General features: G+C 37.4%; 1 protein-coding gene across 3 annotated transcripts in view; it reads right to left on the reverse strand.

The window, feature by feature from the left end:
- The window catches only part of GPC5 (glypican 5), a 599,375-nt gene that overhangs the window by 399,484 nt on the left and 186,965 nt on the right, over positions 1 to 12,926 (reverse strand). For all 3 annotated transcript variants that reach the window (XM_054518549.1, XM_054518547.1, XM_054518548.1), the window contains one exon: positions 8,059 to 8,179. In XM_054518549.1, coding sequence (XP_054374524.1) covers positions 8,059 to 8,179 — 121 coding nt within the window. The remainder of the gene's footprint in view (positions 1 to 8,058; positions 8,180 to 12,926) is intronic.

Genomic DNA, 12,926 nt, shown 5'->3' on the forward strand with positions numbered 1-12,926 from the left:
TCTCATGTGTACTACCTGGTGTTAATAGCATATGAGTTCACACAGTATAGTCATGGACCCAATAGAATCATACAGTAGTTCAGTTTGGGAGGGACTTTTAAAGGTCTTCTAGCCCAACCTTCAACCCCCCAGTAGCACTCTCCCCAGATGTGACACTTGGACTGACAAAAGGCAATGCATTCCCATCAATATTTTCGGAACTGCTGCTCTATTTGAACACTCTCTTCTCCTGTACACAATCCACAGCTGGCAAACCAAAGTGGGACACAGTGCTGAGCCAGCACAAATGGACACCCAGCACATCCATCCTGCTTATTGCCTTGATAGGCGTGGTGGTTTGACAGGAAATGTGTTTTCTGGGATGCTGTGGTCAGGCCAATGGGTGTTCAGATTTTAATATTGGCACCTAATGTGGCCATTGGGACATTGGATCCGCCTCTGAGAGCACGGGGTTAAAGCAGGGCTCTCCCCGTGGGAGGCTCTCTTGGGTTCCGGTCAGGGAAAGGTTCAGAGCTGCCCTGCCCGGCTGCGGGCTGTGCGGGGCAGGGGCAGCCATGCGGCCGGGTGAGGTAGGCCGGGCCTGGACAGAAGGGAGGGGAAGGGCCCTGCAGGATGGAAGGGTGGAGGAGGAGCACCGGGAGGCATCGGGCAGCCACCCCCCGCCCAGGAGAGACAGAGAGAGAGCCTCTGCCTGTGCTTGTGCCACCTTGAAATTTAATAGTGGCCGGCCCAGAAGGAGAAGTGGGGGTGCGAGAAGGTGCCCAGCTGGGCAGCCGTGGGAGTTCTGGACAGACAGAGCCTCAGATTTTTAACCCTTTACTTGGATGATGGAAACCTTACAAATGCTGATCCTCCTGGAGCTGAATGAGAAGAGAGATATAGAGGAGATAAGAGGAAATGGGCCATGAAAGAAATAAAGAACTCAGGTGGAAGAGATGATGGAGCAGCTTCTGCTGGACTCTTTTTGTGTAGCCATGGACAGAGCCATGTTTCCTTGTGATACAGGGACTGCATTCTAGGGGGAGGCAATGCCTCAGGACCAAGAGGGTTCCGTGTGGATACCCCTCGGCCCCAGGGGTGAAAAATATGGGGGGGACAGATGTCCCAAAGGTGAGACTGTGCCTTTTTGGAGTGAGACGAAGCATCCTTAAAAGTCAACCCTAGAAGCAGCTCTGGTCCATGTTCAGTGGTGAGAGTGCTGGACATGAAAGGAAGAGGTCACCATTGGCACAAGAAGGACTCCTTTTCCTCTTGATGAACTGAGGATTGAGTATTCTGAAGCATGGTGCCAGACCAAGAGTCGATGATATGGAAGATGTATTCTATTGAGAATTTAGTAGGGAAGAGGAAGAGATGGATTTGTGAAGTTTTCATTTTTCTTGTGTGTTTTTTTTTTTTTTTTTCCTTTCCCTTGTAGTTTAGTTAATAAATTTATTTTTTTTTCCTAAGGAAGAGCCTGCTTTGCTTATTCCTGGTCACCTCTCACAGCAGAAACCAAAGAGAGAGTATTCTCATAGAGGCACTAGCATTGTGCCAGTGTCAAACCATGACAACAGGTCAGCCTAGAGGAACCCCTCACATGGGAATTTCCATGGCACTGAGGAGACCACTGCAAACCCATGTAAATGGCACTTACACATAATGTCACCTACTGTCCCATTCTTCTTTTTCTTTTCTAATGTATTTGCTTGAATACAAAGTGTCTTCTTAATGTTACTGAGATGTTGACAGATTACATCAGTCATTAATTAGTACTAACAGGAACAGTAAGTGGCTTCTCAAATTTTTGTGGATACTTTCCATCCTGATGTGATACTATTCTATTGGGTTGCTAAGCTTCTGCTCTTAAGAGGCTGTCAATTAAGGTAACTATGGGAAGGCTTTGTGATGTGTGTCAGTTTTCATAAGTTAGAACCACTACTTGATTTTCACTTCTGACTAGAGAGTTGATATCCTGCTTAACCTTCAAAGTCCTATGTGAAAATATTTTTGAAAGTCCTATAAAAAATCTTTTTACTTAAATCTTTTTACTCTCTGTAAAGTTCCGCTCTACATTTCTCTTCCCTTTTTACCAAACATGTTGTTCCAAGCATGTCATTTTGAGAATATTCCTCTGTCTATTATTAATGAAATAAGAATATTGATTTAAGAAGTACATATTAGAACAGTGTACAGGGTGTGGTGGTCTCTTTGAGGAGCAGGTGGAGCTACCCCAGGCTCTTCCAAAATCTCAAAACTCCCCTTTATATTGTAATTAAAAATGAGTAGGTAGAACAATGGTCCTGTTTTGCTAAAAAACCCAACACAAGCAATTTTTACCAGCTATAACAGCAAACAATTCAGGTGAAAAACAGACTTTTGTAGATAGGATCTGCACCATAATGAATACTTCAGTTAGTGTCACTATCCACCTAAGTAGCTAGAAAAGGCTGTTTTATTTTCTCAGCCACTGTTCTCTTCAAAAAATGGATAAGAATTGACAGTATCTCCCTGCTGTATCAGCAAATATGTTTTCTCACTGTGCACTGTGCAAGGCTTATAAGAAATGCAAGGAGAACTATAACATAAAATCAAATGTTAAGGGTTTTTTCTTTTTTAATTAGCCCATTATTAAGAGTTTTATACAAATTTGAACAACAGACAATTTCAGAAAGCCCTGTGCAATGTATACTCTTTTCATTTCAGCATAAATCTTATTTAAAAAAGATACTTCACAAAAGTAATCATTTGTTCTAAATGAACAGGACTTTGATTAGCCCTTAATAACTCTGGTAATCTACTTAGTGAAAAACAGAGTAATCTAAGGAAACTATTACTGGTGTTTTAATTAAATTACTGATCAGAAGGACTATGTGGCTGGTGACTGTTTTTCTGAATTTACCTCCTAAGCACCCCAGCAGTGGGAGATGCATCAGCTAAAAATGCATACCCTCCTAATCACTTTTTTTCCCTGCCTTCTACCTGTAAACAATATGTAGGTTTGAGTTTACTCATAATTTTCCAAGACATGCAGTCATCTCAGAATGTTCATGTAACTTTTAGTGTTTGACTTACAAATACAGAAAGACCACCTTTGTGAGCAACAAAAAGGGTTTACACCTTCACAATCATCACAAAACTGTGAAGAAAACCTTTTCACTCCCAAGAAATGAAAAAGCATCAGCAATCCCGCACTCCTTTGTGTGCTTTTGAGGCTGGAAGTTGAAGTACATTTTAAAGGGAGGAGTATGAATCTCAGAAAATAATTTCCCACCTAATATCTAACTCCTTAATGTTTTTACAGGAATTCTGCCAGTATATTACATGCAGTGGTAATAGTCAAGCACTTAACATATTGTTGGCACCAGCCAGCAGTCAGAGGCAGCTCTCAATAGAAAGGATAAAAGACTGGAACAGCTCACACAATGAAATATGAAATAGACTTCTCTGTCATGTAGGAATATCCTGGTATCCCTACATCACTAGTACTCTACTATCATGCCTTGCCAAAACAAGAATACGTTCAAGAGTTTGCTTTCAAAAAGACAGTAGCATTGTATTTCTTCCAGAAATAAATAATTTAAAAAAGAAGCAGTGCCAACAAGTCACTGGAGAAAAAAATTACCACAATCAACATACTGAGCTATTCTTTACCTGCAGATTTGTTCAAACTTTGGATGAAACCAAGAAGTGTAAAAAAAACCCCAATAAAAACAAAGTCTAAGGCAAAATTAACATTTAGATATGCTTTTGTAATATGAAATAAAAAAAAAAAACTCGTGAGGAAGTTTTTCCTAGTGCAACAAAAAATAAATAGGCAGTTTAGGAGCAAACACAGCTGAAGGCAATTCTAATACCAGTGAATGCTGAATGGCTGCTGCAGAAAGTGCACTGAAATTTTGCTTCCCACTTACCCGTTATTGAAAGGTACAAACTGCAGGTTACACTGTATCAACAAAAAGCATTTAAGAAGAGAAAGGGAAAGAAAAGTTTAGAAAGTGAGTCTCCAAGAAGGTATCACCGAAGACTGGGTCAAATAACGTATCTGTCTAATGCTGTACTCTTGAGAATTCCTTCATTCCATGAGAAAGAATTGCATTTCAGTCATTAAAAAAGTAATCAAAATGTCTAATTTGTGACATGTATACAGTGTTGGCACTAGTTTAAGAGGCAGGGGGGGTGTTTAACTATTAGGTGGTTATCATAACATTACAGTAAGTAGGCACAATTGCAAGTGCCACACCCTGTGTATGAATAATTTCAAAACGTGGTTCTTTGTATGAGCAGATGAGGATTCAGGTAATATATTCCATCCCAATTTCCAATTCATACTTGAACAGCTCTTACAAAAACACATATTAACTTGACTGTGCTGTGGTATATTGATAAAAGCTTTAAAAAATGCAGATGGAAAATTTAGTTGCTAGCATGCCAAATCAGTGTCAAAACAAAGTCTCATGTCACTATTTTTGCATCCTTTTTGAGACAGGTAAATGGGCAAATGGCAGCATGGTGAAACAGAGCATTCACCATGCAATAATAATGACAAGTAGTAAAGGAAAAATTAGACTGTCACCAGCATTTAATGTCATATGAAGTAATAGCATTTACTCCTTTAAGGAATGTAAGCATCAATTCCATTAGGGACAGTTTGCAGCCCTTTGTGGAGAAGGTAAATATTATTTTATGCATATCAGCTAGCACTCTAGTGGTATAGCAGTGCAAGATGGGATCTTCTCCAATTAAGTTCAGACATGCCTTTTACTGCACCGAGAAATTGGAAATCATTTATCCTGAGAGAAGCATTTAAAGTTCCAGTATAGTCACTAATGGTAGGTGCCTCTGGAGATCTCCAGAGGGAGATTTGGTCTACCTAATTTAGACAGGCAGATATAGGAGTATCTTCTGCCATGGCAAGATTTCCTAAAATGAGGAAGACTTTATTTAACCTGTAAATACAAGCTCCAAGTAATATCTATTACTTTCAAAAGCAGTATTCTTTTGAGATTCTCTTCTGAAAGAAGAAACACACTGGAAAGACCAAGGTCCAATTGCCTGTAATCACAGCTCCAAAGTATCAAACTTACTTCATAACCTTAGTATTTGTACTTGCAGGAATGATGAATTAATCACGGTTTTAAATTATTGGGGAAGAAAGGAAAATAATTCCCATTACTATTTACACCACATGAAACTGACTTTGCTTATCTTGATTACCTATTAGAGTGATAGTTTCAGACTGCAGTACATAAAATGATATGCACTGAACCCATAATTTGCCTGCCAAGAAGATAAATGAATGAGAATAGTCCATCATTTAAAACTCTCAAAAGTACCAGTCTAAAAGTACCAGTCTGTACAAGTAAGGAGTTTTACAGAAGAAGGTGACTTTTTCAAGCCATATTCAGCACTGACTGGTTCATTTCAGTTCCTGTAATTTCACTTTGTTGTTCTGAATATGAACCTGTGGAGTCCAGGGCACAGATTACAGGCATTGGGGTCCAACAGAATCAAAAACTTCTATTGATTTTTTGGTAAATCCAGTATTTACAGAAAAAGGAGGATTATTTTGTGAGCCTCTCACAAAGGAGAGCTGCCCAGAACCCACAGCCTGCTGAAAAGAGATATTGTCATTTATGCAGCCAGGGGTTGATTTCAGGAGTTTAAAGTTTTTAACAGGAGATAACCTGGAAAATACAGTTTAAACATTGGATATTTACATATTTTAAAGCAAATTCTTTGCTTGGGATTTTTATGCCTTTGTATAACCAACAGGAAAAAACTGAGGAGATGCTGAGAAATCTGTCTGTTTCTGTATGCAGGGCAGATTGGTCTTGATTTGTTTTCCTAAGTTAACATCAAATGTGAGCAGAAAAGGATCTCAAAAATATCTGCCCTTTTGCTATTTTCACCTTAAAAATGAATTAAAGTATATAGTTTGTAAATTTTAGAAATGATTGGTTTTGAAAAACTTCACTAATATGTTTTACTCCTACTAAATTAGCTATTTAAAATTTTGAAGTTCAGAAAGACAGCTTGGATAGCGTGTTAGGTTTAAGTATGACTCCGTCTGTCTCTGAGGCATCACCACAATCCATTAAGCTCCCCTTATTTTCTGCCCCATTGTAAGCTTAGTATGTGATTCATCTTTTTTCACATCACACTGGACAAAAAGGTGATCTTTTGTATTTCAATCTCTAACTTACACTCCTCATCTTTTTTTCCCAAGCAGTAAATGGTGAAAAAGAAAGCTTTTTTGTAGCTTCTTCAGCTGGGGAAAAGCAGTTATATGTCAGGTCTCTAAGGATTTTGATGCTCTCTTTATCCCTTGACCCTATTTTCATACTCAGAGCTACAAGGAAAGAAACTATCCCACAGAAAGAAAATATACTTGGAGGTTGGTAAGCATTTCAGTATGTAAACTGTATGTCCTTTTCCCCAAGATCCACTCAAGTCTTTAGGGACAAGGGCAAGTAAGCTCTCAAAATGAAATACTTTATAATGGAAATATTCTATTCCAGTCTTTTAGGTACTCACTCAAGGAGAAAACAACACAACTTCAAGTCTCTAGAGGAAACCAACAAAATAAACTATATAGAGCAGTTTTAATATAAAAGGAGGAAAGCACTCCTGATAGATGGAACTCACCAAGTAATATTTACAAAGTTTATCTTTGTGTAGTATTTTGTAGTTATTAATTAAACCATGGCATCTCTTGCAGTGAAAATTGAATTGATTTTCCCCACCATTGTAGATGGCATTTTAATAAAGAAGAGAGACAAAAGCATGATGCTGATGCTGGAGGGATAAAAAAGATATTTCTTTTAAGAAGGAAAGAATAATGATTGCCTTTGAACTTCAAATCTAATGCCACTTCTCCCAGAAAACAACACTACTGATGGAAAAGAAATTTTTCTGGTTTTTTTCTTTTTTCTGTTTCAGCACTCTTTGTTTTGTTGTCAGAGCAGAGTTATTGTTCACAATTAGAGATATAAGAACCAAGAGGTTTCACCACGAAGCTATCAGTAATATTTCAACTCCAGAAACCATGTGGAAAACTGTACTTAAAACCTGTAAAGAAGATGTAAAAACAGAATTAAAGCAAGTCCTTGCATGGATATAAATGCACTAGGCAAGAAGATATTTAATATCTCTAATTCTCTTGCTTGGGGAATGGGGTAGAGAAGGGAATTTGAGACAATAACAGTGAGAAGCTTCATGGCCTCCCTAAGTAGCCTCTCCTTTTACCAGTGCAGAGGAGAGGATACTGGGTTAAATGGGTCACTGACAAAAAATGCCTGTAGAACCTTTCTGGTCAGTGAGCCTTCAGATCAGAGTAAAAACTTGTATTTTTAAACTGAAATAACTGAAATACAGAGCTTTTTTTTTTTTTGTCAAAATAACCATTGTCTTATTGTCTTTGACAGAATTATGTTTTTGTCCTCTAGTTCTGACTATCTGTGCATATAAATGAGGCATGTAACCACAGATACCTGTAATCCTGTAAACCTATTGCAATAATATAACTGTACAGAGCCACATTGGAATTGACTTCCTTGTAAGCCTTAAATTTAGTAAGTCACAGATATGCGCATCAGGTAACTAACACCAACTCTCATTTAGCAGGCATGTGATTTTCATTCAAACTCCCTAGTTTTTTTATCTACCATCTAAACAAAAAACCTCACAGCAATACAAGTTAAGAAAGAACCTAGATTTAACAAAGAGGGAAGAGGGAAATTATGTCTTATTGTTTTGTAAACATATGCACCCAGTTAATATCCCTAAATCATCCTGTTGTTGCTTCTGTATGCTCGCTGCAATGCCGAGCTGTGGTACTTACAGGTACAGATGGCCCAGCTACCAGAGCCTCACTTCCTACACCTATCTGCCATATTCAAGCCTTTTAACTAAATCATTTTTAATAACCCAAGTGAGACACAGAGCAACTAGTGTTTTGCTGTGGATGTGCACTCGGCAGAAACTTGAATTAACCTTTATGGTGTGCAGTAAATTAATACTTTCATTACTAGAGTGGTAGTTAGAACTATACTGTATCCATAGGAAAAAGCTCCTTACCTGAATAACATGTTTCAGCTTGTCAATAATTTGACTTATTACAGGATCTGTTCCCTTCACTTTTACTTCTGGATTTGCAGACTGAGCTTTGATTCCACTGCCAACCACACGGTGCGTATAGCTAGTTTAATACAGAAACACACATAAAAATGGTTTAGTAACTTATTCTACTCTCAGAGAGTCATCTTCTAGTTTGTATTATCTCTCATGGCACCAGCACACCTCTTTAAGAAGATGCATTATTTTTGCGCACGTTTTTCTCAAAAAAGAAATACAAAAAATTATAATTACTACATTCCACGAAGTTGTTATTTATTAGCATTTTAAGTTTACTGCAAACTTTAATAAGGAAAGTTATCTACATTTTGTAGCATGAAACATTCAGCCCTGTGCATGTCTTTTTGTGTGTGTGCAAAAAGACTGTGCTCCATTTTGATTTTGCTAAATACAACAACATGATGATTGCCTTAATGTGTGACATTTCAAGATCTTAAAACAAACTCTAGATTCCATACATGCTGTATGTTCAGAAATAATTCTGAAGATTTTTACTGTTTTAGTGAGTGCATGCACAGACAGAATATTTATTGAAAGATAACAGCCACATTAGGCATTAATTATTTAGCATTACATAAATTATATAAGTAGAGGAGGCCAATATGTACTTGATATATAAATATATAAAAAGAGGTAAAAAAACAGATATAAGCTGATTCAAAAAAGAACTGCTTGAGTAAGTAGAACTTTGTTTATAATACATCAAAATTCAAAATACAGAAAACAAACTAACTCCCGAGCAGGATTCTGCAGCTTATTAAAAAGCAATTCTTCATTCATCTTAGCATATTATAATACTTGTAACACTTGTAATGCTCAAGTTATGCAAGAAAAACTGAATATGTACCTTCTCATCACAGATACTGTACATTATGCAAATACTCTCCATATGCTATATTTTTTCAGTGTACTCTATAAGAGGATAGCTCTATAGCTCTCTGTCTCAAAAGTATTTTGCCAGCTGTTATGCTGTAAGGAAAAGAAAGGAAATACCTTATCAGAGTAAAGAAATATCTAATTCCTGCCTGTTAGATCTGCCTATAAGTACGGACAACACTGCATATTTAAATTTTGCAGAATTTGTTTTATGAAAAACATTACAGGTCCTCTTAGCTCTGCAGAAAAGCTTGCATATATGCTAAACAATGAGTGCAATTCAGTAAAACAAGGTTGCCACGTAATAACAATATTTTGTCCTTGATCTTTACTTAAATTTCATCCTAAATGAGATTTAGGATATTCCTGGGGAAGTGTACACACTGAATAAATGGATGGCTCATATTCTTGAGAAGTTGTTACTTTGATTTACAGAAGACAGCTTTTTGTGCTGCCTTGTAGCAATGGAGCCATTTGCCAGCTTGAAGTGATGGGGAAAAGCTTTGTATGTAGGGGTGTGCACAAAATCCACATCTGCCTGCTAGTCTTGGGCCATTGTTTAATGCAGCAATTTGGGCTGGGTCAACAAACTTTCTGATAATTTTAAGTGTGAAAAAATTAAAGTTAAACATAAAAACCTTCAAAAAATTTCTTTGGCAGTCATTTGTATAAAACAAATATATAAATAAATAAGGAATTAATTCCAGCTGAACAATGCTGCATTGACCAGAAAAAACAACTGGTTTAACTCAACATACTAGTTTAATGCAACACCAAAATTTCTCTTCACACCATAACACTATTAAAAAATCTTGAAGGTTATGTCTATTCTTTTAATCCAGTGGTATTGTTCTGTTTCACAGCATGCAAAATCTGTGTTCTCACTTTCTGTCACTCAGAATTTTCCAATTAACACCTTTTTTTCAAATGCTGCAAACCCAACTATTGCACATTTTCCTGTGAACTGCATAACTGTGAAAAAGAATACCCTTTCTCTTTTCTTAATTCAATGATACTCATTTCTCTAACCATGCAAGAAGAAATAAATCATGCAGAAGCTGAAAGTTCCCTAGACTACAATTTTATTAGTTTCACTCACCTGAGAATTATTTGGCAATGACTCATTCAAGACTGACTATCATTTATTTCTCAGCTATTTCTACAATGCAATCAGAAGTCTTGCACAGCTGGTAGGACTGACTCCCTTCTTTCACACGAGAGAAAGTAGCTGGGATAATGCTGTCTTGAGGGTGGACCTGATATTAGGAGTTTCAATCATGTTCTCCAACCTCTTCAGAGTCAACATTCTCTAAATTCCTCTTCATCTTTTTTCAGTTGAGAGTGGGGAAGGGTAAGAAGCTAAAGCAGAGGTGATGTGCATTGAAACAGTGACAACTAGCACACTGGTGCTTGATAACACCAATCTTTAGATCTATTTGCATTAAACAAATATTTGTATCCATAGGTACTGGTAGTAACAACCTTGGTATTACTTTTTCTTATTTCCCTGAGCTGTTTAGTGTACTTCCACCTTCTTTCTCACTACTGATCCTTCCCTCACCAACCGCTGGCATGATCCTTTCCAGGGCTTACAGAATGAATTTGTTATTTTCCCTACTTTCTGCTGCCTGCAGGCTCCTTATCCTTCATTTTCTAACAGAACAGTACACCTTTCCACCTAAAGCCTTCCCAAATACTACCCCCAGACTCTTCAAACCATACTCTGTGAAAACTGACACACTTCATCCCATTCTCCTGATGTTTTTGTCTGTTACAGGCTCTAGGAGATCCCAATTAACATACAAGTTTATGTCAATAGAGAAAATACCAATCCTTATATACCAACATTTGGACCCAGTATTGTCCCAGTATTGTATAATCACTACACATTCCACAGTGTTCTGGTTCATCAAGTTTACTTATATTTATCACATTCCTACCTTGACTCTTAAAGGAGTTAATATTTTTCTCCTTTAAAAAATCCTTATACTTTTGAAGTGATGAATTCAAGCTTTGAAATTATTTACTCCTTTGAGAGTTTTTAATTTTACATTTCCAAGACTTCAGTCTTGAAATTGATCCTCCAGATTCTGGATGTGAGTTCTCCCCCAGGATCATACCAGAAGTAACCATCACATATGAAAAATTAAGAGCTGGATTTCAAAAATTAAGATTCATTTAAATGGAATTCGATTTGGAAGAATATTTTGCCCAAAATATATTTGGTTTGCTTGAAAAAGCAAAGCCCAGGGGTGGCTGCAGGAGTGGCATCTGGGACAGGATGCCAGAAGCTTTCTCCAGAGCGGAGCCAATGCCAGCCAGCTCCAAGATGGACCCACTGCTGGCCAAGCCCAAGCACGTCAGCGATGGTGGTTGTACTCCTGTGACAACAGATTTAAAATGGAGAAAAAACTGCTGAGCAAAAGGAGGTGGATGAGATGAACTGAGAACATGAGAGAAACAGCCCTGCAGACCCACATGGAGAGAAGTCTTTGCTGGAGCAGGTTTGCTGGGAGGTGACCCTTGGAAGAACCCACACTGGAGGAGCCTGTTCCTGATGTACTCCACCCTGTGGGGCAGCTTGTGAAGAACTGCAGCCTGTAAGAAGGACCCAAGTTTGACAAGTTCATGGACAACTGACTTCCATGGGGTGAACTCTGTGCTGGAGCAGGGGAAGAGTGTGAGGAGGAAGGAGTGGTAGAGACAGTGTGTAATGAATGCCCAAATGTGAGTACACTCAGTGTATTGAAGTAAATTAACATACAAGTTTGCATTTTTCTTGTTATTGGGAATCCTAACCCATATTAAATTCGCTTTTGCTGCAAGGTGATCCAGCTTTGACCAACTGACATTAAAAACTCTGATTACTTGAGTTTCTTGTAATTATATGCTCTGACAAGTCATAAGGCAGACTGAAAACCTTTTTTCTTTCTTTGGGTGTATAATAAGGCATTGAAAAAACCTTATGAAATGTTGCTTTATTGATTCTTATCATAAAAGTAAGATTATGAAAGCCAACATAGTTTTGTTTACTCTTTGTCTGCTTGAAATCGTATCTTTTGCCTACAAAAATTATAAATTACTCATAAGTTGTTTCATGCTCCACGTAATTGTGTTTAATTAACAAATGTCTAAAAATCTAACATCTTCAAGTATTCTAATGTAAATTAAATGATCTGTCAAAGCTAAACAGGCTATTGGGAATCTGAGCATCGTACACAAAACTTCATCCCTGTAGACTCACATTTACATGCAAAATTTGTTTCCCTTTATTTGAGGGTGAGGAGAAATATAAAAATCTCAGTCTCTTGGTTTGAGAGACTTCATTCATTTTAAAGTTTTAATATGGCATTAATCACTTTCTGTTTCTCTAACTCCTAATGTACAAGTAATGGGAAAAATATTTTAAGGATCCCTGAAGAGGTAGTCTGACTTAAGCAAGTGTTGCTCAGATTTGAATCCTGGGGAAAAAAAATGACAAATTTCTTGCTAGAGAAATAATAGACCCGCCATCTGTGCTCATTTCTGTACAAGCCTGGTAATGTATCACATCACTTTAATAGGCAGACTTGGTCCCCAAGTACTATTCATTTTCATCAGCATTAGGAAAAAAAACCAAGAACTAATATATTTGTATTCTATAAACATGTTTTAAAATGATGAATAACAAGGTGCCTATTTTCTGAGCTCAATATATGAATATTCATATAAATCACCTATTACTCTCTATTTTATTTATGAATACAATTGGTGGGGTTTACTTTTGATTCTCTCAAGATCTCTGATAAAAGAGAAAAATCATGCTTTATTTGCTATCACCAATTTCTTGGTACATGCAGTTAGAAAAGCTATAAGAAGTAATAAATACATCAATTCTTGTATGATTCAGCCATTTTGGACATGTGCTTCAGGAAGATCTGTACATATATATCCCT

This window comes from Molothrus ater, chromosome 2 (assembly GCF_012460135.2).
Source record: "Molothrus ater isolate BHLD 08-10-18 breed brown headed cowbird chromosome 2, BPBGC_Mater_1.1, whole genome shotgun sequence".
Taxonomy (NCBI): domain Eukaryota; kingdom Metazoa; phylum Chordata; class Aves; order Passeriformes; family Icteridae; genus Molothrus; species Molothrus ater.